The 25,940-nt window shown below is 52.5% G+C and overlaps 2 protein-coding genes across 5 annotated transcripts in view; one reads left to right on the top strand and one right to left on the bottom strand.

Moving 5' to 3' along the window:
- Positions 1-387: 387 nt before the first annotated feature.
- On the top strand, positions 388-2,923 carry LIMD2 (LIM domain containing 2). Of its 2 annotated transcripts, none has more exons than XM_059998550.1 (5): positions 388-595; positions 1,390-1,484; positions 1,671-1,715; positions 1,795-1,934; positions 2,020-2,923. In XM_059998550.1, the coding sequence occupies exons 2-5, from the start codon at positions 1,443-1,445 to the stop codon at positions 2,177-2,179; spliced, it is 387 nt and encodes a 128-aa protein (XP_059854533.1). In that variant the 5' UTR covers positions 388-595; positions 1,390-1,442; the 3' UTR covers positions 2,180-2,923. The 2 variants fall into 2 exon arrangements, with proteins under 2 accessions (XP_059854533.1, XP_059854534.1); XM_059998551.1 differs by lacking the exon at positions 388-595 and adding an exon at positions 639-834.
- A 1,459-nt stretch (positions 2,924-4,382) lies between these two features.
- MAP3K3 (mitogen-activated protein kinase kinase kinase 3) overlaps positions 4,383-25,940 on the bottom strand; it is a 62,403-nt gene continuing 40,845 nt past the window's right edge. For all 3 annotated transcript variants that reach the window (XM_059998288.2, XM_059998287.2, XM_059998289.1), the window contains 10 exons: positions 17,802-17,935; positions 14,222-14,295; positions 12,042-12,109; positions 11,738-11,830; positions 10,920-11,111; positions 10,231-10,379; positions 9,477-9,608; positions 8,861-8,990; positions 8,315-8,492; positions 4,383-7,125 (listed from right to left, as the gene is read on the bottom strand). In XM_059998288.2, the coding sequence (XP_059854271.1) occupies positions 6,897-7,125; positions 8,315-8,492; positions 8,861-8,990; positions 9,477-9,608; positions 10,231-10,379; positions 10,920-11,111; positions 11,738-11,830; positions 12,042-12,109; positions 14,222-14,295; positions 17,802-17,935 (1,379 nt within the window). In that variant the 3' untranslated portion in view covers positions 4,383-6,896. The remainder of the gene's footprint in view (positions 7,126-8,314; positions 8,493-8,860; positions 8,991-9,476; positions 9,609-10,230; positions 10,380-10,919; positions 11,112-11,737; positions 11,831-12,041; positions 12,110-14,221; positions 14,296-17,801; positions 17,936-25,940) is intronic.

Raw genomic sequence — 25,940 nt, forward strand, 5'->3', positions numbered from 1 at the left:
ACGCTGGGCGGGCCTCCGGGGCGGCCCCCGCGGGTCCTTCGTGCCGCAGGGCCCACGGAGCGGGGAAATGGAGGCAGCGAAAGGCGCGCCGGGTTATCCTTTTCCGCCGCGAGGGCCTCGTCGGGAGCGCCATTTGTCTCGCGACCCCAGTCAGCTCCACCTGGACTCGCCCCTGGCCCGAGGCCTGCGGCGCGGGTCCTCCAGCTCCGGTCCCTGCCTCTGTCCGGAGCGGGCCGACGGGGCGGCCGGTTTCGCGAGGATGGTGGGCGCCAAGGCCGAGGGGCGGTGCGGAGCGCTGGGAGAGCGGGGTCGGCGCTGGGGGCAGACAAAGGCGGGGGACGCCGAGCAAGGGGAAGACAAAGCGCAGAAAGGGGGTCGGCGGCGGCGCCGGGGCCCCGGAGGCGGCTCCGGGCGCTGCGGAGCCAATGGGCGGGCGCGGGGCGGGGGCCGGCGGGGGCGGCGCCGTAATAAGGCGGCGGCGGCCGCGGCCGCTCGGGGACCACTGGCAGCGGCGGCAGCTCGTGCCCGCGCACTCCTCGCACCCGAGGCGTTCCCCGGAGACCGACCCCCGCCCCGCGGCCCAGGCCGGGGCCCGGTGAGACCCGCGGGCGGGCCAGGGGAGGGGCCGGCATCACGCTCGTAATCCGGGCGGCCCAGGTCGGGGCTGTGGGCGCGAGGGCCGCCGCCCACGGGGTCCCGACGCCGAGCGCCTCCACCCGTCGCGCTCGCCCGTGGCCCCGAGGCCAGCGTCCGCCCTCCGGGTCCGGCCTCCAGACAGAGGCGGGGCCGAGGTCTCCTCGGCTGGACCCGCGGGAGTCCCGGGTCTGGGTTCCGGTACGCGGGATCGGGACGGAGGAGCGGGGCGCGCGGGCGGCGGCTCGGCCGGGCGGGGCGGGCGGCTCGGCCCGCGAGCGCTGTCCAGGGGCTGGGTCGGCCGAGCGAGGAGCGCCCGGGCCCCCGCGCCTCGGCCCCGAGCTGGGGAGGGTCGGGCCGGGGTCAGGCCGGGGCAGCGGATTCTGGCCGCGCCCCCCCCGCCCCCCCCAGGACCCGCCCTCTCCTGACCTCCCCTCGCACCAGGCGGGGTCCTGGTCTGCGAAGCGCTCAGGCCGCTGCGCGGAGCCCCTCCCCTAGTCGCTGCCAGCTAACTGTTCTTTCCCCGACACATGGTTCCACTCAGGGACCCCTGCCCCCTGCGGAGCCGCGTGGGGGACGAGCGGGCCAAGGGGGAGGTGGGTGAGGGGCGGAAGTGGCAAGACCCAGAGCAACAGGAAATGACTTAGGGAAAGCCCCAACCGCGGTCCCCCAGCCCCTTGCCTGTAAACACCCCACCCCCACCCTGCGGGCTGGGGAAGGGCTTGTGGGGCCCTCTCAACCGACTTCCCCTTGCAGAACCCAGCGGGTGCCGCGGCTCCACACGGGGCCTCCATCGCCGCCAGCGAGCCATGTTCCAGGCTGCAGGAGCCACCCAGGCCACCCCCCCCCACGTAGGTGCTCAGCCGGGTGGGAGGGCACACTCCATTCCCGCAGGTGTCTGGCCTGAGGGTGAAGGCGTGCTGAGCGGCGTGTTTGCCTGTCTCCCTTCCCCTCCTCCTGACTGTCCCTGGGATCTGGGCTGGTGATGGTCTGGGGCCCTCCTCAGCTGACCCTGCCCCGCCTGCCCTCTCCCTCAGGAAGCCAAAGGTGGCAGTGGCAGCAGCGCGGTTCAGCGCTCCAAGGTAGGGCCCTGAGGCTGGGGTGTGCGGGAGGGCGGGCTGGTCACTGGTCAGGCCCCTGATGGGGTCTCTCCCGAAACAGTCCTTCAGCCTTCGCGCCCAGGTGAAGGAGACCTGCACTGCCTGCCAGAAGACCGTGTACCCCATGGAGCGGCTGGTGGCCGACAAGCTCATTTTCCACAACTCTTGCTTCTGCTGCAAGCACTGCCACACCAAGCTCAGGTGCGCCCTTGCCCTACCCCCGCCCTGGCCTTCCTGACCTGACCCGACCAGACCCGACCTGAGCGCAGCTGTTCTGCTTCTACAGCCTGGGCAGCTACGCGGCGCTGCACGGAGAATTTTACTGCAAACCCCACTTTCAGCAGCTGTTTAAGAGCAAAGGCAACTACGACGAAGGCTTCGGCCGGAAGCAGCACAAGGAGCTCTGGGCCCACAAGGAGGTGGACCCCGGCACCAAGACAGCCTGAGGCACCTCTCACCATCCACTCCCTCCTCCTTCCGTCGAGGGCCTGGAGCAGGCAGCGGGCAGGGTGGGAGAGAGGTTGGACCGGGCCCCGGCGGGGTCAGGGTGGGAAGGGGATGAGGCCGTCTTGCTCGGGCAGAGGGTCTTGGGGGCAGGGCTCTGCTTCGGGATTCCTTCCTTCTCCCTCAGTGGGTGGGGGGGTTAGGGAACCAGGACTGGGCTTTGCTCACCAGCCCGCTTCCTGCTGCTTCCAGCCTACCCCACGGCCCCCTGGGAAGGCCCCCCAACCCAGCTTCCCTATCTAGGTGCCTTTTCTCCAGCAAGGAGTCAGCATGCCCCCCTCAGGGTCCCAAGCTCCCTCACTGCCACCCAGGGCCCTGTGTGGCCCCCACATCTCCCCATCTACCTCTGCCCTTAGCCTGGTCCTGAGCCATGGAGACTGCAGGAAGGTGAGCCAGGATGCCCCCTGCTGGGTCTGTCCAAATGCCCACCAGGACCCAGTGGGGGAGGGGAGGGAAAGTGGAAGAGCCCCGCCCTCCTCACCCCCCCCCCCCCCAAGGCGAGGCAGGGCATGCCCATTAGGGCTTGGGACCATCCCACACCACGGAAGCAGCAGAAGCTAAAGCACCGGCCAGGCTGAGAGCCACAGAGACTGGTGGGGAGCTGGCAGGGTCACGTTCCCCTCTTCTCCCATTTCTGCCGGTTTTGATTGTTGTAATCAACCCTGTTTTAAACACGTTTCAACAGATCCTGACTCTGTATTATGTGGCCTGATGGGGGGTTTTGTGGCAGGAAGGATACAGTCACCACACAGAAGTGAAGGGGGACAGGGTCAGCCCAAAGCACCCCCTGGCCTTGATTGGTGGTGGGGGGCGGATGGTGATGGGTGTCAGGGGAATGAACACTGGGCAGCCTGAGAAAAGGGGGTGCGCTTCCCAGCCAGGTCTTCATACTGTCAAACCCAGAGTGTCTGATGACTGAACTCCACTTTGCCCCTCAGTCTGTGTTGCTTAAGGTCAGGCCGTCAGTGGGTAATGGTGCTGCGCCTCGCTGCACTTCAGTATGTTGGGGTACAAGACAGAATCCTTTTGCTGAGTCCTCGTCTGAGCCCCCTTTGCCCTGGAATGGTGGGAACCAGCAGATCCAGCAATTTGTATCAAAGGTCTCCTAGTCTCTGTGCCCTTTCCCCATCTGTCCTCTTCCTCCTGCTTTTTCAAGCTCCAGGGAATGGGGCAGCCGTGGTCACCATCCCAAGCAGTCTAAGGAGAAACAGCTCATCTGCTCTTCTGAGGGGACAACAGTTTACAACAAACAAGGCAAGCTTGGAGGACCTAAGATCCTCCCCTGCCCCCACCCCCACCCCCACCCCAACAGAATACAGGCAGGATGTCTGGCTTGTCCTGCCCCAGACCCAACCATCCTGATTTCCCCCAACTGCCTGTGGACTATGTGACTTGGTGCAACAAGAGGGCAGACTCCTGGGGGATTTGCTACCTCCACCCCATATACGTCCTTAAGTTCCTAAGTGACCTCATGCCCATAGAACAGGGCAGGGAGCTGGGCCTCAAACTCCGAAGGCAGGTGGGCGGGCCACTGTGCTATGTTGCCCCTGGAAATGGCAGAGCCAACAGCAAGCAGAGCTGGCACCCCGAGCCTGGGTCCTCAGAGCGTGAGGAGGGCTGCTGAGAGCCTCACTTGGGGCAGGTCCAACGTCTGCATCAGAGGCCTCAGATGGGGACAAGGATGGTCCTTCTCTGCTCCGAGCTAAGCAACAGCAGCAGATAGCCCTGGGGGAGCTATCAGAGAGGTGGCTCCTGGAGGTGCCCGATCCCTGCCCTGCAAGGATATGACTCAGATGAGTCCTTCCCTGGGCTGGGAAGACCAGTGGATGCCACAAAGGTCCTGGAAACGGAGCCACATTGATACTTGGGTCAGGTGAGCTGACAGTGCCACCTCAGTGAGTCAGCTGTGGTAGAACCACCCTCGGCAGAGCTCCGAGGAATGGGGGGAAGAAAGGGAGCCACTTTTGAGCTAGCAGACTGGTACCAGCCAAGTCACACCACCCCAGGACCCCTCTTGGAGTCAAGTTCTCATCTGCTAAGGGAGGCAAGCTTGTTGCCAGGCGCCATACCCAGCTTCTCCCAGGTAGACACCTGTTCCCTCCACCCCCCAACCAAAAGCACTGCCACAGGACCCCTTGGGTATAAATGATCCCTTTTATTGTAAGTAATGCACGACACTGGCCTGGCTTTGCACTGCAAGCCCTCGGTCAAGATATAGTCAAAATAACTATGGCTGCAGGTTCTTCTGCACGATCCACAATTCAGACACAGACACAGAGCTGAGGTGGGCAGGAGGGTGGTGGAGTGTGGACTGTCCCCAGCCCTGGCCTCTCCGTGTCGGGCTGGCCAAGGCTGACATACCCCACGGGTTGATGAGCAAGTGGTGGCAGGCCCTTCCCACAGCCAGCCTGGGGCTGCTAGGAGACGGCCCTTCAGATCCTTTGGGCCAGGCCATCCTAGGCCCCACAACTTTTCATCTGGATTATTTAATAAAAAAACAATAAATTAAAATTAAGCAACAGCTTGGTCCTGAGGATGCTGAGCCAGCATGTCCACAGTTTTTGGCACACAAAAAATCAGGGTCGTGGTTTTTTGGAGTGTAGGATTTGTTGGCTTGTTCGCAAATTCATTTTTAAAAACATTCCCTGTGCGGCAAGACCCCGGGGGGGGGGGGGGGGGCTCTGTGAGAGCCTGAACCTGGGACACAGAGTCGTCTCATCTTGTCGGCACCGGCACCACGCCGTTTCCTGGCGGGGGTCAGGGACTGGGGGCGGGGGTGTGGGCCCAAGAAGAGTGCTACAGCCATCAGGACGGGGTCGTGGAGAGGCCGAGCTGCCGCTCGGCAGCTTTGGTCAAGGCAAGGGGCCAGTCCCCACCCTGGGCCGAGAGCCAAGGTGGAGGCAGGAGCACATGCTCACTGTCCTCAGAGCGCCCGCCTGGGGGTGCCTGACAGAGGCCCCTGGGGGAAAAGGATGGAAACAGGGGCCCAGGCCCAACTGGCACCGTGCAACACACATTCCTGCAAAACCAGCTGCTTTCATTTTCTCTTCTCTCTCTTGAGGCATCCATCACCTGTAACAGTCTAGAATTGATATATATAAAAACCATCAAATATGATCTGAGATATAAATTAACAAGTACAAGGCCTCACATTACATGATGTGAAAAGGCTAAAAACAGCGATAGAAACTACATTCATAAAAGTGCATCGTCAACATACAACGAAGGCTTTGGCTTGTTCTGGTGCCCGTGGGGAAGTGGGCAAGGCTGGCAATGAGCTGCCTGGCGCTAATCCCCAGCTCCTTGGAGACACCCATCCCTGGGCACTGGCTTTTTTTTTTTTTTTTTCTTCCTTTAATGACAACTCCCAAGGAAACTGGGTGTTGGAGAGGGAGGAGCTCTAGCAGTAGGCACATTTTTGGAGGGGAGGGGCCGGAAGAAAGGACCAGCGCCCAGGCTGAGGTAAATAAGGCCAACTCTAAGCTGCTTGGAGATACTGGCTCCCTGACCCCTGCTGCCATTCCTCCCCCATAGGAGCAACAAGGGAAAGAGGCTGAGACCTCATGGGGATGAGCAAGGCTGGCCAAGGAGGAACAGAGCTTTGCAGTTTGGGACACAGTTGGTGGCATCATAGAGAGCTCTGGCCTAGCAGGTCGTAACCCGCAGACAGCCTGATACAACTCCCCTGGCTGCCCTGAACGGCCCACTCAGGGTAGCCAGCTGGCTCAGATGCCTTCACTGTGTTGTCCATCGTCCTTTCTGCCCCAGGAGGGGAACAGGTGCCAGGCCAGGAGCACAAAGGCCATGACCTTCAGCTCTTTCCAATCTGGCCCAAGGCCCAAGCCCAGAGCAGGGGTACTCAGAGCCCAGAGGGCACACGAAGTCTCCAGTTTAGAAACTGGGTACAGCATAAGAGTGACTCCAACTTGTAAAACAGAGACAATTGCATTGACAAAACTGGGTCTCCCTCTCAGTGGGGGCAGTTCTACATCTCAGGCCCCTGCTTGAGGGTGGGAGGGGGTCAGGGTCATGGGGGTAGGCAGGACAGGCTCCTCCTTCCCTGAATAAGGCAGCATAACATTTGCTTCATTCATCTTTGGTAAAGGAAAGGGACTGGCAAGCTGGCCTGGGGCTCCAGGGGGAGTGCAGCCCAGGCCTCCGCTTTCCATTGGCTGCGGGATGCTGGGCTTTACCTCAGGCGTGGGTGGGCTCATCCAGCCCAGAGATGCCCTGGTGGTCTCCAGACATGGGGAGGAGAAACAAAATAACACTCTGAATGAAAGTAACACTATTCAGACCCTCGTGTCCATCCTGTGCCCCCAGACTCCCGGGGGTCTGGTGCTGACCGTGGTGTCAGGACACAGTGCCGAGGACGGGGCCCACGGCGCCTCGCACGCTGTTGCTAGCCCCTTCCCCTCCAGGCTGAGCTTAGGATGCTGGAGCTTCAGGTCTGGCAGGCTGGGGGTTCCCAGTCCGTGAGGCTGCAGCCACCCTACCTGGCTCTGGGCCCCAGCAGCAGAAGGGCACAGACAACGCTGGCTGGACTGCAGCTCCATGGTCCACAGCCTTGCCTGGGAGAAGCAGCAATTTTGCTGAGCCCCACAGCAGCCCCTCGCCCATGCAGCAGGGGGCGGCCAGCAACAGCGTGGCCTTGAGAGCTCAGTACACGAGCTGTGCAAACTGGTGTGTGAGCAGCTCCTCGGCCGAAGGTCTCTGGCGGGCCTCCACAAAAATGCGCCTCAGGAAGTCCCGGCCGTGCTCAGAGATGTGGGAGGGCAGCTGAGGATTGGTGGGCTGGGTGGCAATCTTGAAAATGGCGGCCATGGCTTCATACTCTGCCCAAGGTGGTTTCTCTGTCAGCATCTCCACCACAGTGCAGCCCAGGCTCCTGGAGAGAGAACCCCAGTGTCACCCCCTCAACCCTCCCCAGGCTCCCAGCTGCCCTGCCCACTGTTGTGAAAGGAGGTGCCCTTCCCAGAACACACTGAGACAGGATGGGCCAAGCTGACGGTTGACACCCCTGTAGAGGGGTCCCCAAGGCCAGAAGAGGCTTCAAAGCCCCGTCAGCTTCGTCCATGTGGGCTTCATTCAACCTACACCCACCCAGGTGCTTCCTGACACTGGGGAAGAGAACCACTTTATCATGTTCAGAAAGAGCTCTGAGATAACGGTATTAGTTCCTGTTGCTGCTGTAACAAATTACCACGAACCTAGTGGCATAAATTTATTATCATTTTGGAGGTCGGAAGTCTAAAGTGAGTCTCACTGGGCTAAAGTCAACGTATCAGTGGGATGGTTCCTTCTGGAGGCTCTGAGAGGAGAATCCATCACCCTGCCTTTTCCAGCTACTAGAGGCTGCCTGCATTCCTTGGTTCATGGCCCGTGCCTTGCGTCACTCCAACCTCTTGTTTCCTTTGTCACCTTTTACTGCTCACTCTGATATCCTGCCTTCCTTTTATAAGGACCTTTGTGCTTATACTGAGCCCATCTGGATAATCCAGGATCATCTCCCCATCTCAAAGTTCTTAATCTGCAAAGGCCTTACTGTCATATAAGGTAACACAGGTACATTTACTAATCCTTTTGGCATTAGTATGTGGACATCTTCAGGGACCATTATTCATCCCACCACAGTAACATTGTAAGAGGAAGTGATGCTCTCACAACTTTCAGGCCCTTTCAGAGGATGGACATGAAGTTAGGTAGAGCAGATGCAAGCCACCTGAGCACGAGGAGGGAGCGCAAGCCTGCTGCTGTTTAGAGACAGATCAGGCCTTCAGATTGGATCCCAGTTCTTTCAGGGATTTAGCAAACATCAGGGATGTTTTCCATGGCCTAAGTTCTCAGTGATAACAGAACAGTTGCTGTTCAGAGTTAAAACACAGCGCATCTGCTGTATGTACTGCTGCAGGCACCACCACCTCTGCCCACACGGAGCCCGCAACCTGGCCTCGCTGGCCAGAGGTGAGTTCTCACTCCCTCCTGCCACACTGCAAAGCCCCCAAGCCTCATTTCTAAGTTGGAGCCGCTACAGCCCAGACAGGGAGATGGGGTCCCAGCACGTCCCCAGTGCTCACCACACGTCTGCCTTCCTTCCGTAGCCCTCACCGCTGATCACCTCAGGGCTCATCCAGTAGGGTGTGCCAGTGACCGAGCGCATGCCCGTGCCTGACATGCAGATGGTCTGCAGGCGCTTGCTGGCCCCAAAGTCCCCCAGCTTCACATTCCCAGCAGAGTCTCGGAGGATGTTGGCTCCTAAGGCATGAAAGGGCAGAGGCTGCAACCCTGGACCCCTGGGCACTTTCCACCATCCTCCCTCTGTCTCTCCCTCCCAGGTCAAAGGGCTGCTGGGGAGGATGGGGGGCTACCATGAATTAGACATGACCTGCACAGAACAAACAGGCTAGTGACGGGAAGCCTCAGCCCTACAGCACCAAACCGTCATCACTATGGCCAACATCTGCAGAGCACTTCACAGTATTTTCCCAAATTGCTTAACTGATCTTCATGCCAATCCCCCAAGGAAGCAATTAGGGTTCCACTTTTCAGAAAGTTCAAAATGACCAGGTCGAAAGTTCCCAAGTAACTAGGTCACGGGGACCACACAGCCTGCCCCTGCTCACCCTTGATGTCCCGGTGAACAATCATGTTACTGTGCAGGTAGGACATGCCCTCCAGGATCTGCCGGGTGTATTTTCGGGTCACACTCTCTGTCAGAGCTCCGTAGGCCTTCAACTGGTCTTTCACTGAGCCCTAAAGCCACAGGAGTCAGAGGGAGTCACTGCAGGAAGGTGGTGGGAAGGGGCAAGGCTACTTCCAGCCCCCGGCATTCGGCGAAGGAGTGATTCTTCCGATTCCCATTTGTGATGTGCCAGGCACTTTGCTAGGGGCTGTCAGGCAGCTTGGAGAAAAGTCTGAGACAGTCCCTTCCTCAAGCAACAGATGACCCAAATCCAGAAGGGAGGTCTGTCTACTCTAGGTAAAGGCGCTACTTACTGGACAGTGCAGCTGCCCTGTAAGCCTCAGGTTAGGGTAGCCTGGGACATTTCTCATCCCACACCATCACTGCAGCCAGACGCAGGGCCTGCTGACTCCAAGTCCTGCCACTGCCTCACCTTCCCCCCTGAGCCTCTGGAGTCTCAGGTAATCAGACCCATGTCAAAGGGACCCCTCCTCCACAGCCCACAGCCCCAGGAGAGGTCCTCTCTTGCGTGTCCCACATGCATCAGGGGCACATACCCCCGGCATGTACTCCATGAAGATGGTCAGAGTCTTCTCGGCACGGTCCCGCAGGCAGCCATAGTACTGCACTATGCGCTCGTGCTGCAAGTTCTTCAGCAACTGGATCTCACACTCCAGTGCACTCACCTCCTAGGGGAGAGGCCCAGTGGTCACCTAGGCTTTCAGGGCCCTGGTTCTACCTGCCTAGGATCAGCTCAGCTTGCCCTATTCAGTGGCCTCAGAGGAGTCTGTCTGCCTTGGGAACTTCAGCTGGAGAAAAGGGGGGACTCTCTCAACTGTTTGGCCCTTGTCCACAATGCCGGCTAAGCCTTGGGATGGTGGCACTCCCATGCTGGAAGACAGCAGACAGTGGGGTGGGAGACGGGTTTGTGGGGGCAACTAAGCAGTTTAGATAACTGCTGTATTTATCCACTCAAACTGGAATGAAGGTCACATCCAAAGCTAAGCTCCAAAGACAGGCTCCTTCCTGGTCTGAGAGCTGGGAGACAGAGGCATCTGTTTGGTGAGGGTGGGGCAGGTACTGCTCTTTGTAGCACTGGCCATCACCTCCCAGTTTGGGTTGCTTGGTACTTTGGCACCAACTCAGTTCCTCATACCCAATCTCTCCCCTGGGCCAGGGTCAACAGCAAGGGAGCCTGGGAGGAAGAATGATGGGAGAAGCAACCTGTAGCATCTCGAGCAATTTGTGCAATGAGACAGGTATTTTCTTGAGAGGGAGGAACTGGAAGTCAGACCATGGGGAAGGCAATACCTTGCTTGTCTCAGGACTGTCTGGGTCAAACTGGACCTGCTTGGAAGCAAGTTCTCGTCCTGTGTCCACATCATAGCACAGATAGACCCTGCCAAAGGCACCCTGGCCCAGGAGCTTCCCCCGGCGCCAATTGATGGGGGCACTGGGAGCTACAGGAGAACAGAAGGAAAGAGCATTAGAGTTCGTGCACTTAGTTACCGATATCCTGCCTCATCCTACAGAGGCCCGAGCTGCCCCCTCACCCGGCATCATCACATCTCTCAGCATAGCATCTCCACGCCCATCTGGAACAGGCTCAGTGCCCTGGTCAATCAGACCTCAAGGCCCAAGGCCTGAGAAGCAGAGGATTGGCTAAAATAGTGGTTAAATGTTCATCTGAATTGATTAAATACCTTCATACTTCCAAGGCCCCCAAATATCTCATTATGTCAGGGATTAAGGAGACTGCTCTTCAGTTTAAACATGGAGAAACTAAAGGCCAGAGAGAAGTGCTTGTCACACAACAGTGGAGTGAGGACTAAGGTCCAGGGGATCTGCTGCCCACCCTCGGGCTCTTCCACTGGGTGCGGATGGGCCAGAGCTGCCAACTGCTGAGCCAAACAGCCCCAGTGGACCCGCTGGCCTCCCGCCCTGCAGCTGGTCTGAGCATCCCCTGGGCAGCCTCCACCTGGCCAGGGCCCACTCCTCACACTTGGTTGGCACGTTCCTCTCCTGCACAGAGAGGGCGTTCTCACTGTCCGCACTCCGCAGGCGCCCTCGGGGGTCCAGGTACTGCACCGCCAGGCCCATGTTCTCGCCATTTGTGCTCAGGGAGCGGCTGGAGGGCACCAGGGTGAACAGGTTGCCTTGATGACGCCGTATTCGGGGAAATGTTCTTCTGCCTGAAGGGTTGCAGGGCCAGAATAGAGCAAGTCAGACCCCTGGCCACAGGCTGAATGTGCAAACCGGGCCATAACAGCAGCTCCAGTTGGGTGAGCTCTCCAGAACCCATCTGCCCTCCCACCTGACTCGTGCCAGAATGGCTAATGTCTCAAGCATCCTGAGAATCAGGACAAAAGCAGGAATTAGCAAGCAGCCAGATGGTTTAGGGAAACCTAGCCAAAGCGAAAGCATAGGGCTGGCCCCTATGTCCTACGTCACTCGCAGGGCCAATCCACGGCTGATCTATTTTCCTTGGCATTCTAACCCTAAACCTCTGAGGAAGCTCCATTCCGTTTGCTGCGTGAGGCAGAAGGGGGCGTTGGAGAGCTGGCGCCCTGGAGCATGCTGTGCACTCAGACAAAGGACAGAGTTCCCAGAGGCAGCATCAGTCTACAAATACCAGCCTCCCCCCACCCTTTTTTAACCCTGACTCTACTGCCTCAAGCCTGGGCACAGTTCCTCAGGAATAAAGGGAACATGGGGCCTGGAGTGCCTGGGCCACCCGCTCCAGTGGCTTTTCCTGGAGGAGCTTTAACCACATCCCTTTTGAGGTGGCCAGCAGGGGGCAGGGTGGAGGCACACTCACCATCATTGTAGTCCTTGTGGTGCACGGACACGTGGTAGCGCCGGGGGTAGGTTCCACCTTTGACCCCTTTGTCATAGAGCTGAGTTTCCCGATCTGAGTAGGAGAGAGGAATCACTGGCTTCTCGACAGGCCAATGTTAGTGATCCATTTAAGCCTCTAGGTCACCTGAGGCCTCAGAGCAGCAAGCCCGAGGAGAATTAAAATACAGCCCTGGCTTCTCTTCCCAACTCAGCCATCAAAAGCAGACTGCCCACAGCCCCACCCGGACACCCCGCAGTGCTCACCCAGGCTCTGGAGAACTCACCCGAGAATTCCTGTCTGTTGTCTGGGAAGCTCTGGGCTCGGGACATTCGCGATTTCCGGAAGGATGGGCTAGAAAAACAAAATGAATCACAAAGTAGACTTCAGGGTACCTCCAAAGCAGCTCAACAGGGCAGAAGAGAGGATACTCACACAGACTGCTTCTCCTAGCTCCTTCCCACACATGTCATTGCATGGTAGGAAGCAGAGTTGGAGAGAAACAGCCCTCTTCTCAGCCTACTACTTTCTCTTCACTAGTCTGAGGCCCACATCTGACGGGACCCTGAATAATGAAGCCCTCCAGTGCTACCGACCTCCACCCTGGCTGCACAGTGCTTTATCTTACCCTTCCCTCCCACCTTGGTGACAGGGGAAGAGCTGCACAAAGCCCCTTGCCCAGCGCAGTAATAAAGATAGCAACAGCATCTTCCTTTCAGAGTAATCACCACCGTCCCATTTTAGAGACGTGGAAAACAGGAACAGAGAGGTTAAAGGGCTTGTCCAAAACTATTCAACTAATATTTGGTGGAGCTGGGTCTATATGGCTCCAGATCCCATGAAGGGAAGATGAAAGCTCTGACCTTAGGTTATGCTGGCCCTCAAGGAAGTAAAGTCCAGGTCACTGAGTCTGACTCCCAAGGAGAAGAAAACAAAGCATTGGAGGGACAGAGGAAGAATTCAAGAATCAAGTGAGTTATCTTTCCCAGCATCCACCTGAACGGTTCTTTCCCTCATGTGAGAGTGCCTTTGGAAAAGGTCATAGGTCAGAAGAAAGTCTCAAGGCAGTGATGCAGGGGCTGTCCCCTACTTCCCAACTGCTAGACCTTCTGTGGTCCTGTCCCACAGCTCCCCTCCCCCACCAGCGTGGCCACAAGGCTTAGAAGAGAGTTCAAAGCCAGAGTCAGTTCCTGTCCTGGCAGAGCTCTCAGTTTGCAGCAGCAACTCTGGCACCTCCACCTGTGCCTTCTTACTCTTTTTTTTTTTTTTTTTTTTTGCTGTACGCGGGCCTCTCACTGTTGTGGCCTCTCCCGTTGCGGAGCACAGGCTCCGGACGCGCAGGCTCAGCGGCCATGGCTCACGGGCCCAGCCGCTCCGCGGCATGTGGGATCTTCCCGGACCGGGGCACGAACTCGTGTCCCCTGCATCAGCAGGCAGACTCTCAACCACTGCGCCACCAGGGAAGCCCTGCCTTCTTACTCTTTTGGTTGGAAAGCAAGCCTAAAATAAGGCTGCAGATTGGATGCCAATAAGCAACTGTGACTGTTCTATGATACCTAGAGGGGAGACCACGCTCAGCAGCTCACAGGTCTGTTAGGAGAGACACGGTACAGATCCAGCCATGGTCACAAGGTGATTACCCATGTGAGCAATTAATCAGTTACAAAAAGAAAAGAAAATCCCCAGAACTGTTCCTTAGCCTCTGACCACAGTCCTAAGCCCAGCTGGATGTGGTCAAAATGTGCTCTTGGGCATAATAAGGTCAAGGAGAGAGACTGGCTACATCAATGATAGATATGCCAAAGCCACCAATGATAGGTGGCCAATGATAGGTGCCAAAGCCACCTCCAAACACCCCCGCTGACGGGCAAATCAGCTCCACAGAACCACGTGGTGTGTGAAGGATGACGCTTGTTGCCTCCCAAAGTGTAAGAATAAGATTACACACCAAGCATGCAGTGTGGTAAGCTAGGCAGTCTGAATATCTTGTTTTCTGGTTTTTATATCCCAGTTTCTTACTCCACCAGAAAGACTTGGAGAAAAAAAAAAAAGAAAGTAAACCCAAAGGTGATAATTCAGTTTTGTCCCCCAAGCAATGAAGGTTGAAGGTTGTCCAGATCTCAGCAATGAGGCTAAGGGTACAAGGGCAGCATGTGTTATGTGGGAAGTCAAAACATGTAAAGTGCTTGGAACAACAGAGCAAGCATTTAACACATGTGAGCTGCTATTATAACCTACTACATTCATCTAATTATACAAACATAACATTCTCCCTGTTTGGAAAATTAAGGAGAGGGCTAGGAATGCTAGCGAAAGGTTTCTTTCCCAGAAGCATGATGTTTTAACCATGGGCCTGCAGACCAATGTGCAGTTCAGGGACACACACACTAGCTGACTCCATTTCCTCAGCTCATCAGTTCCAAAAATGCCTATGCACTAACCCCCGAACCAGCCACAGTCTCATACCTGTCTGCGGACCTGTCCAAGGATTGGCAGCTTCCTGACAAGGAATTTTCAGCACTGCTCAGGGGATCCAGCATCTGCAAGGCAAGTCATACAATAAAACCCCAGCCCCAATCCCAGCCAGGTGACCCAGCCAAGGCCAGCAAATGGTCCTTTTTCTTTTCCAAAATATGAAAGTGCCCTTTCTCCGCCAGGGCAGTGGGAAGAATGGTTAGGAAGGTACCATTCTCCCCCGCAGTCTGAAAGGCAAGTTTCCAGGAGTGAGAAAAATGCCTGGCTGGCATCCCAAGGAGCTCTGCCAGGAGAGCAAAGCAGAGACGCTGCTTCTCTTGTTGACATTTTCTTGGCTTGTGAATGCTGGAGCCTGGTGCTGGAGATGGTCCTACCCTGCAGAGGCTTCCAGTGCATTTGGGTGGGACCATAATGCTTCTGTTTACACTCCACAATTTATAATTTAAAATTCATAATTTTATTGCCCTCATTTCACAGACAAGCCACTGCAGGTCTAGAAAGGTTAGGAGAATTGTCTGAAGTCATGAAACTAGTTAGTACACAGCTGACACAGAACAAAAATTTCCCAGTTCCTAGTTCTCCTGCAGAGCCAGTAAGTATCTATGTAAGTTAAAATGTTTCTCTGGCCCTTGGTCAAATGCAGTAACAAAAAGCCTTCAGATTAGCTTTTTCTCCAACTAATCTCCCCTTCATTTTGCCTATGGGGGGTATTCACTACCAGAGAATTTATTATCTGAGATCCAAAGTTAAACATTACATAGGGAAGCAGAGTATCAGAACCATGAAAATTCATGAACAACTTTCATAAAATTGGTTTCCATCTCAAATTATCTCTTCCCATTTAATGCTGGAGTCCACCTCACCCATACTGTCACTCATATATTGTCATATATGATTTTTTTTTAAACTGCCAATCAAGGCAAATTAATTGAAAAGTAAAATCCCCAAAATCTTGATAAGGATATAGGATTTCCCCAAGAGGATAAAACCAACATGGGAAAGAATTGCTCCCAAACCATAAAGTGCATATTTGGCAAAGTTAGATCAGATAACAGAAGAACAGAGAATGAGCAAGTATAACAACATGACAGGTGTGACGAAGGAGGAAGAATACCAAAGGTTCAAGAAAGGCCTGTGGAAAATACACTGAACCCCGTGAAGGCTTCTGTAAAAAAAAAAAAAAAGGAGCCTCTTTAGGACAGTGCTGCAGAAGTCAAAGAGGAAGTGAAGGAAGTTATGTTGTGCTAGTAAAATTTTTGTTAGAAAAATTAAGCCAAAAAAAATTAGCCTGAATCATGCTTTGTTCATTCTAAAAATTAGCAAATAGATGCAACTATTACTCAAATCTGATTAAAGAAAAAACAAAATAAAGTTATCTTAGTTTCATTTTTCAAGAAAGTCCCAGTTGGATACTCTTTCACTATATACTATGCTGTTTTGGTCTCTGTTAAGTGGATTTATCTTGAATGGCCCATTAGCAGCAGCAATTCTCTTTAGCTAAAGAGGCGGGCACTGGGGAAGGACCTAGGCATTCTCCTGCTTCCTTGGCCTCTTTCTAAAAGTCTATCCTCACTACAAGTCTAATACTCCCATGCTTTCCAGGGCCAGGCAGGTAAAGAAGTAAAAGGACCAGGATATAGGACCATGGGGAGGGATAGAAAGCAAAGGCAATCAAACTCATTAGCAAAGTCACCCCTAGTACAGCTGATGTCTGGAAGCACTCTGGTTAGAGAAAATGGAAAGGATGGTCAGTAAGATATCCAAGAAGGGACTCTGCAGCTAAAAGCACTCTAGGTCACTGTTCTAAACATAAATTTACCTGGAAGGCAGGACTGTAGAAGAGAGAAGAGGCAGTTTAAAAATGCTTCTCATAGCCTATATAGTTTGAACAATGCTACACAGAGATTAGCTATTGAGGGGAAGAAAAGTTGTAAGAATCAGTTTTAGGAAAAAGTAGTTACAAGAATCAGGTTTTTTTGGTAAAATCCCCCATGTGATGGTGCTGGCCTTCTACTGGATGCTTTTACCCTTAAGAAATTTCCCCTCTCAAGATCAAATCCCAAAAGTTTATAAGACAGATCTTTTTCTTGCAATCAAAGCAAGCTCATTGAAAAAACTTCAGAATGAAGCCAGAGATCTCATTCTTGCTGAATTCACTAAGCCAAAGTGCCATTTTCATCAAGTGGGCCACAAGTTAAAAAAGCTAGCCATTAAAATGGGTAAGCCATTGTGGTAGATGCACCCTAGGATGTCCTCACTCCACCCCACCCCAGTAAGTCAAAGCCTTGCATATAACCCCCGCCCCTTGAGTATAGGTAGAACTTGTAATTTGCTTTTAGTCAATAGACTATGGCAGAGAGGATGGATTTTCGTTGCCGCGTGCGGGCTTTCTCTAGTTGCAGTGAGCGGGGGCTAGCTACCCTTTTGTTGCAGTGTGCGGGCTTCTCACTGCGGTGGCTTCTCTTGCTGTGGAGCACAGGCTCTAGGCGTGTGGGCTTCAGTAGTTGTGGCACATGGGCTCAGTAGTTGTGGCTCCCGGGCTCTAGAGCGCAGGCTCAGTCGCTGTGGCTCACGGGCTTAGTTGCTCCGTGGCATGTGGGATCTTCCCGGGCCAGGGCTCAAACCTAAGTCCCAGGCATTGGCAGGCGGATTCTTAAGCACTGCGCCACCAGGGAAGCCTGAGACTTCATCTTTGCAGACCAGAGCAAGAGATTCTTCTGCTGGCCTTGAAGAAGCTACCATATTTTGAGAGGGCCACATGGCAAGGAACTGCAAGTGGCTCCTAGGAGCTCAGAGTGGCCCCTGGCCGACAGCCAGCAAGAAAACAGGGACCACAGTGCTACGACCACAAGAAACTGAATTCTGCCAACCACCATGTGAACCTGGAAGGGAACCACAAGCTTCAGAAAGAAATGCAGCCTGGCTGACACTTGAGTGAAGCCTTGTGTGACCCTGAGTGGAGAACCCAGCTAAGTCATGCCTGCATTCTGGGCCCAAGGAAACTGTAAAATAATAAATGTCTGCTGTTTTAAGCTGCTAAGTTTGTGGTTGTTTTACTTAGCAATAGATAACTAATACAGCTGTCTACTATCATAAAAGTCCACCCAAAGGAGACAGTCCTACTTTGGACTGGTATACTCGTTACCTTTCATTAAGAAATAGCAAAACTAAAATCTGGTTGAAATGCAAAACAAAATCTGTTTAGGACTGGTCACATGTTAAAACTCTGCTGAAATGACAGGTCGTTGTAAGGAAGTATACAAACAGCGGAGTGGTGTTCTGCAGGGAGACCAGTGAGAGGACCACGGAAGAGGAAGAATCTGTCAAATGCACATGCAGCACCAAGGAGGCTAGGCAGCTTAGATTCTGTCTTTGGTAGAAATGGATATTTGGCCCCTAGAAAGGAAAAATTCATATTTTGGCAGGCCTGGTTTACAAAAAAGCTACTGGATAGGACTCAAGTCCCTCACCTACACACCATGCCCACTGAGAACTCCCCCTGCTAAGCGTGGTCTGACACGTCCCACGACACACCCCAGCCCCAAAACCCCCATCCCCAGACTATACTCACGCACTGCTCGCTGGTCTCTGGGATGAACTCCCCCTCGCTGTTGATGCTGGTGTAGGACCCCTGTCGGGCAATCCGCTGCTGCCGCTCAGGCACGTAGCCAGGGGGAGGCGAGCTTCGGCCGGGGTTCTGGGAGCCTAGAGCACAGAAACACGACCTTTGACTGCAGAGCCAGGACCTGCAGCCTGAGAGGAGCAGACTTAGGGCCAGCTCAGACAAAGCATCTGCTTGGTGGTAGAGAGCTGGTTTGGCTCTTTGAACATCCTGGAGGAGAGGGAGGGCCTAACAAAGTGCTGAGGTTGAAGGAAACTTCCTGAGCCAGGCAGCTCCTCCCCCAATCCAAGGACCTCAAGAAGGAAGAAAAATACTTAAGAGAAAAGTTAAAGAATGGTGGGTAGGGTTGCTCTTTGAAAGATAGTCTTTAAGGAGTTTTAAACTATTATTTTCAATGTCCTTCAAGAAACTGACTCCTTCATTCTTCTTCACGAAGTCACTCGGTCAGAATACAAGGATCACGCGTTTCGTAGAGACGCTATTTTAATGAATTCGCCACCGAGAGCGCTTGGTGCTCCAATCTCTTGTTGGAGGCATCAACCCATACTCTCTCCAAGAACCACTGACACGATCTCGGGTGGGAAGGCTAACCTGAGGCTCTTGGTAGTCTGGCTTCCCCACGTGACTCCAGGGCAGAGGCCAGAAGCCAAACTGCTCTAAAAACAGGCACAGAATTATGCTGGATTTCCACTTGCAACACCTCACTCACAGGGTAGAGGCTACCAATTCTGAGATAAGGAGGTACCTGAACCATGCCTTTCAAATGATCTCAGACAGCCCATGGAGGAAAGAGTCTGTCTGTCCAAGTTTTCTAAGCCCTGGCAGAAACTGATGCTGCTCAGAGTATACACTTAGAGATGCTATGCCATGAACTAACAAAGCAACGAAATCAGCCAAGGCAAGTTTTCTTTTGTTTCTCTGCCCCCCCCCCCGCCCCCGGCCACCTGCACAATATGCGGGATCTTAGTTCCCCGACCAGGGATCGAACCCTCGCCCTGGCAGTGGAAGCACAGAGTCTTAACCACTGGACCGCCAGGGAAGCCCTTCTTTTCTTTTTTATACTGTTACCTTGTCTTTAATTCTCACAACACACCTACAGCGGAGGTACATTATTATCATCCACAGTGTGCAGAAGGGGAAGCCAAGGCCCAAAGTCATGTGGTGTCTTAAGGGTGGTGCTGCATCTAGAAAACAGGCCTTGTGACTCCCAGTATATTTCAGCCAAGGCAATTTTGAGACCACAGTTTATTTCCAAAAGGGGCAGCCATGCTACTCATACATTCCCCATAAGCAATCCAAACAGAGGAGGGGGGGATCCCACCCATGGGGAAATGTGACAGCCTTTCTGCAAGGAGCAGGAGGGAGGCAAATATGGGGATTTCTTGATAGCACGAGGGAAACACAGTGCCATGTCTCGTGCAGCTCAGATTCAGAGTTGTTCTGTCAGTGATCACTTGTGAGTTGGATGCAAGATGCCATCTGGCCAACAGAGGGCTCGAAGGCAATGACAAGATGGAGGTAAGGGGAAATCGAACAAGAAAGTTACTCCGTTTTTCAGAGGGCCAGATGTCAAAGACCCATGCAGCCGGCCATTTCCCTTGCCACTGTAGCACAAAATGCCAGTGTAACCATGAAGAAAAAGATAGTTTTCTTAAGCCCTAGCGTGCCCTAAAGCACAGAGCGCTTTTTTAACACATGGCTTACAAACATTAGCCCAGTGCCTACTTCCCACTTCCGGCTTTGGAAAACATTCCAGTAGCCCACACGTTCTATGGAAATCCAATCCCTATGTTGGCAACATTTGTCAGCAGCAGAAGCGACCTAAAAAGGTGAGCAAGGTATAGTGAGAAAAGCCTAGGCTTGAAAATTAGATAAACAGAGGTTCAAATCAGGCTTTGTCACTTATTAGCTGAATGATTTAAACTCTCACCTAAATTTCCTCATTTCAAAAAGGAAACAACTATCTACCTCATAACCGTTTTTGGAAATTATAAATGAAATGTGGTAGCACAGGTACACATATACGTGGTAGGAACTCAATAGAATTCCATTCGTTCCCTTCACTCTGTGTAGCAGATATAATGGGTTAGATAGACTCAAGAGCCATTCTACCCTTCTAGTGTGCCTTCCAGCACTTCAGAAGTTCATCAGCTAAAAGCTATTCTAAGACCTCCTTTAGGTTCAGCCAGTTAGATGCACTTGTGTGAGATCTGGATGGCTTCCTGCTGTTCCTGGGCACAGTCCTAGAAGCCTTGGTTTTTCTGCTGCAACACCAGCAGAGACCCCACACCTGATCTCAAGACACAGGTGCAGGTATCCCTGTGTAAGTGGTGTGTGGACAGAGCACAGGGGCCCTGTGCTTCTGGATCCGGTGGCTTCCTCATTACAGAGGGAAGAGGAGCTCTGCAGTGTGTCTTTAGACTTAGAGTCTGTTTCTCACTCTTCATGATTTTACAAGCCAGAATGTGCACCAAATGCCTTCTTCCTGAAACTAGTCAGAGTGGATTCTGTTCTGTGCAACTGAACCCTGACCAATACATTCTGGAGCGAAAAGGTATTACATATTTGACCTACAACAAACAAAAAATGTCTCTTGTGAGGAACTGATGAGAGAGAAAGAAAAACTCTTACATATTGACGAAATCCCACACACTAGTCCAAACTACCCCCAGGTAGGCTGAACTACCCTCGATCTGAGCATCAGAGCATCTAGGGTGAGACCGCCCCGGCACAAAAGATCCCTTGCCCCTCAACACCCATTCTCTCCTTCACTGCTGCCACTGAACTCTCCCCTGGTTTTGCAGGTGGGATGGGACTAGCTCACATGAGGCCAGCACTACAGACCCAGGAGGGGCTGGGGGAAAACAGCAAAGGTTTTCTGAGCTTTTATTTCCAGCCAGAGACTTTCACTTTTTCCAATACACATTGCTGCCTGCGGAGAGCCAGCCTTGTTATCTGATGGGCAATGGGCCAGGGGCTATTGTGCACAGGCCCACAGCTTGGGGCAGGAAAGGGAAGTCTCCCCAAACCAATGGCTATCAGAGGAAGCGAATGGAAAAACCAGGAGTTGGCAGAACTGCTCCAGAGCATTTTCAGTTTTGTTTTTATCTTCATTTCAGAAATTAGGGGCTAATGAGACACACAACAGCATCTGAGAACGAGTTAGACAGGGGACCTGAATAGGACAGGATACTGAACTGTAAGACTCACTGATCCTCGCGTATTTACCAGCAGGGACAACAGTGAGCCAGACAGCACAAACACAGTGCTATGCAAGACACAGCTCATCCTAGGTCTCAGAAGGCAGGCAGCTTCTCTGGGCCACCCTTCCCTGGCATTCCAGCCTGATCTTGCTCTAGTCTCATCAGGGCACTTATACCAAGGGGCCCCCTCTCAGCACCAGCTGAAGTAAAAGAACAGAGTAGTAATCCTGTGCTCAGAAGTGCTCTCTTCTGAACAAGGATTTCAGCTGCCAGCTGTCTGCATTCCTCTAGCGCTTGCTGGCTCTCTGCTTACCTCCTTGATCTGGGGCAGCAAAACCCTTACCCTATGATACGGTTGATTCTTTTGCTCTGTCTTCTGACTCAAAGCTGAAAGCTAGGTTCTCAGACTCTAGCCCTTCTCATAGGAGACTCCTGTCAGGAAGCTGATGCAGTCAGGAAGTTGCCTCCACAGGGAGTTAGTTCTAGGGCTTTGGGTCAGTGTTAATGTGCAGGTCATTGCAAGTACAAAGAGAAAGCTTTTTTTGGCCATCGACTATTTTCTCTAAACCTTGTTCTCTCTTAGGGAGCTGATGAGGGGAAGAATCAAATCTTTTTTTCTTCTTCAATATCCTCGCACTGGACCAGGTTGTGCAGAGCAGAGCTCCGCAATATTTTCATCTCGTAAGACCTTGAGAACATCCTGTGTTTCAACTTTCAAAACTCCCATTTTATTTTGAAGTTGTGACCACCACTAAACAGTTTCTGGTCTCATCTAGTATCACAGAAGAATTTTTAGCAAGAAGGAGAAAAAAATCCTGTGCAGTGAAGGCAGCTGACCTTTTTGTTTCCATGTATGTGGTCACTACCTCTGCAGTCCTGGTTTCCACTCTTGCATATCTTACCAGGACTGGAGGTGTGCACTGTGTATAGCTCTCTAACTTGTTACTGCCCGGGTGTCACTGTAAGTCATCTCATCCTTTCAACATTCCTTTTCCCTCTGCCTGAGTTTTTCCTCCTCTGTTCTCAGAGGAAGAGGGCTGCCCTCCTCCTTACCAAGGCACTGTAAGCCCTCTGCCTGGACTCCCCAGTTCACCCCCAGCAGGAGTCAGCTCCCCTATGGTCCCCTCTTCACCACCTTCAATCTCCTTTTCAGCTGTCTTTGTGCCTCCCTTCATAAACATGCTCAGATCTCTAGCCTAAAAAATATCCTGACCTTATTTCTGCCACTCCCTTAAGCCACTAGCCCACCTCTTTTTTTCTTTTATGGCCAAACCCCTTGAAAGAACTGATTGCCTCTACTCATCAGGTACCCATTCCTTAGTGGGGCAATCTGGCTTGCCCCGCTGTGGGACGCAGTGGCAGGACGAGGAGCGAGATGGAATAAGAACAGAGGCGAAGGACTTAAGATACACTAGACCAAATGGGAGTCAGATGTGGCAGGGACAAGTCCTTTAGTCGATGGCTTAAGGGCACCGCCCACTGCATTGTGGAAGAAACAGTGCTTGAGCTCAGCTTCAAAGGTGACAGAATTTCTACAGGCAAAGACACAAGGAAGGGTAAATTCGCGTAGGGAAATTCCATTTGCCTTGTCTGCAGATCTTCCCACAGGGGTCTCTCTTTTGGGTTAACACATTCCCTAGTAGTTTTTTTAAATTTATTTATTTATTTATTATTTATTTTATTTTATTTTTAGCAGACTAACTGGCTTGAAAAAAACCTGGAATTCAAGGTATGTATATTATGATGGAAAAAACAAAAGGTGAACAGGATAGCTGGTTTCAAATATCTGAAAAACTGTCATATGAAAGATGTTATCTGTGTTGCTCAAGAGAGCAGTACTAGAGTCAATGCGTAAAGTGAGAGAAGGCAGAATTTCGCTTCAAAATAAGGATGAACGTCGAATAAAGAGAGCTGTCTAAAATTGGGTTGGGCTTCCTTGCACTTCCTCATTACTGAAAATGTTGCAGTGGGAGCTGAATGACCTGCATGTTTAGTCTTTCACTCATATGCACTGGTAGCACAAGTACATTAATGCTGGTGGAGGAGGAGGGCAGAGAAGCCCCTCCTGTAGGTGGGGAGTTGGATCACTAAGGCTTCTCATTTAACCCCATTTGTATAGCTAGGGCTTCTCCTAGTCCCTCATGCTTAAACCTTGACTTCTCTCTTTCTGTTTCCTTCTATTCCAGAAGGCCTTACCCTGTACCAGCACAGCAAGCACTCAGACATTTGTGGATGAAAATGACAAGTTTGTGTCTCTTACTCTTGGTCTGTCCTTTCCAACCTGGCTGGTACCATGTAACGTCTTCTTCCCACCTTCTCTTACTTTCCCTCCTACTTCTCTGGTCACTCCTTTCCTGCGTCCTTTGCAGGCTCATCCTCCTCTAATTGGCCACTGTCTGGGTTTCTAAGGCTCAGTCCTAGGCCCTCTTCTCTTCTCATTTTGTAGTCTGTTTAGAAACTCTTATCTGGGCCCCTGGCTTCGACTTGACAATTTCCAATTGTTTCTACCTCTGGTTTTCTCCCCTCTGAGCTAGAGATCTGTATAGTTAGCTGCCCATCTGCTATCACCTCTTGGCTGTCTCTCTTTTTAAAAAAAAAAAAAAAAAAAAAAACACAAATATGTTTATTGGTGAATTGATAATCATACCAAAATATCCATAATTATACCAATTCAACCTGTCTAAAACTTAAGGTCTGCCCTTCACAGTGCCTGAAACCAGGCTCTCTTCTAGTCTCTGTCTTGGTGAAAGGCACTGCCAATTACCCAAATCCACAAACCAGTAATTTACGTCCTGTTCTCTCAACACCTGAAAATCCAATCCAATACCACAGTGGTTCGTAAACCTTTTGAACTTAGAACCCTTTTCCACTTCTAAAATTTGGGACACCAAAGAGCTTTTATTTATACAGGTTATATCAATTGATATTTACTGTATCAGAAATAAGGGTCAAAAAAATTTAAAACACAATAATACACAAGTACACATTCCATTAGCCATAGAGCAATGACATTACCTCAGGCAGGTAACCTCTGGAAAATTCCACTAGATATATGTGAGAGCCAAATCATGTCTTAGTATTATTATGAAAATAGCTTTGACCTTCCAGATCCTAAAAGGATCTCAGGGACCGCACCCCCCCCCCCATGTCCCTAGACCACGATGCCATGTCCTGTTGGCTTTACCTTCTAAATGCCTCAAATCCACCTGTTCCTTCCTCTCTCCACTACCCTCACTAGCCTAATCCACGCTTCTGTCTTCTTTCACCTGGACCACTGCATTAACTAATACGGTTCTCCCTTGGACCCATGCTTGCCCCCCTGTGATTGGCTCTCCACACTGTATGCAGTTGGAGCAATCTTTTCAAAATACAAATCCGAATATGCCACCCATTCCTCTTCACTTAAAAATCCTAAGGTGTATTTTCACTGCTTTCAACGTAAGGACCCCAAGGCTCAGTCTCCCTCCCCAGCCTCAGCCCATCCTCCTTTCCCTTGTTCTCAGCTCTCCAGCCCTCAGGGCTTCCTTCTGGTTCTCAAACACACCACACTCCCTCTACCATGAGGCCTCCGCATGGGCAGCTCTCCTGCCTGGAGCTCTCCTCCCTATATCCCCTTTGAGTAAGTCCCCTTCAAGCTCTGGGTCACAGCCTATGGCTTCTCTGGCCCCGAAATCAGGTCACATCCTTCTGCTATACGTGCTCCCAGCACCACACACCTTCTGGTCGCAGCCTGTAATTATAGATGAATCACATCATGACACGTAAGGTCTGACTTCCCACAGGTGGACAAGGGCCATAGGGACGGGAACTGTGTGTTTTGCTTCCCATGATTCTGGCAATTATTTCTTGAATGAATAAATGAACAAATGAGTAAAAATGCAGTTTGACAGGGAGAGGGATACAATAACAAGACAATGTGATAAGCATTAGGATAGAGATGGGTACAAGGGGTCACTGTTCCCAGTGGCTCTCCACTGCCCACCGAACAAGCCCATGTGCAGACAAGGGTCCCCAGCCAAGGCAGGCATTCTTTCCCAGCCTTCTCTACTTCTCCAAATATCAATACACGAGCCAATCTGAAGGATAAGTGGGATCTCCACCAGCAAATCACTGAAATGCCCTCTCCCCTCATCCTTGCTTATGGAAATCCTCCATAATCTATAAAAATCCCAGAATGCATTTCCCAGGTCGTTCCAGTTAGAAATAATCTCTGCCATTTTCCAGCTTTTAGAAAGGCTGCCAGGCTCTGCCTGCTTCTCTCGTCAAACCCACCACTCCAAACCACCTGGGGTTCTCAGAAGCCACCACCTTCTTCTGTGATCGTGCCTGGCAGATGCCCTTTTCTGTGCCCGGAGTATCTGTCCCTGCACTCAGTAAATCTTCCTTAGTTTGTCAGCTCTGATGTTCCCTCTCTTTAGCGAAACCTTTCCCCAAAGTCCTGGGCGCCGTTGGTTACTGCCTGCTCTGTGCTCCCGCACCACTCTCAGCCTCCCAGATGCCTCCACCATGGCACTCATGCCAGCCCAAAGGCTGGTGCCTAATGCTTGCTGACTGAAGGAACCCAGGATCTGTGTGTGCTGGGAGGCTGTGTTGCCCATTCTCTAGATAGATAGGAACTCGTTCATAGAAATCTTACTCCCCGTAAGATTTTAGCACTCTCAGACAAGGAAATTCCATATACGGCCCCTACAGTGAGGGCCCAGCATGTAGCTTCCACACACAAGTCACAGGAAATTGCTCAGGAGCCGGAGGCCCAATCACTGCCCTGTGTCCATCCTCACAGCTTACTCTGCAAAGGAGCAATGCTGCCCTCCTCCAGCCCCTTGCTCTCTACAAGGGCTCTGGAACAGAGGCCAAACTAGCAGAGATTCCCAGGTTCCAGGGC

The sequence above is a fragment of the Delphinus delphis genome, chromosome 19, assembly GCF_949987515.2.
Source record: "Delphinus delphis chromosome 19, mDelDel1.2, whole genome shotgun sequence".
Lineage (NCBI taxonomy): Eukaryota > Metazoa > Chordata > Mammalia > Artiodactyla > Delphinidae > Delphinus > Delphinus delphis.

Bases quoted from the DNA above. Each gene is read 5' to 3' on its own strand.
- LIMD2 (XM_059998550.1), top strand. From the start codon at position 1,443: ATGTTCCAGGCTGCAGGAGCCACCCAGGCCACCCCCCCCCAC. The intron at 1,485-1,670 runs GTAGGTGCTCAG...CCTCTCCCTCAG, and splicing joins CCCAGGCCACCCCCCCCCAC to GAAGCCAAAGGTGGCAGTGG. The intron at 1,935-2,019 runs GTGCGCCCTTGC...CTGCTTCTACAG, and splicing joins CACTGCCACACCAAGCTCAG to CCTGGGCAGCTACGCGGCGC.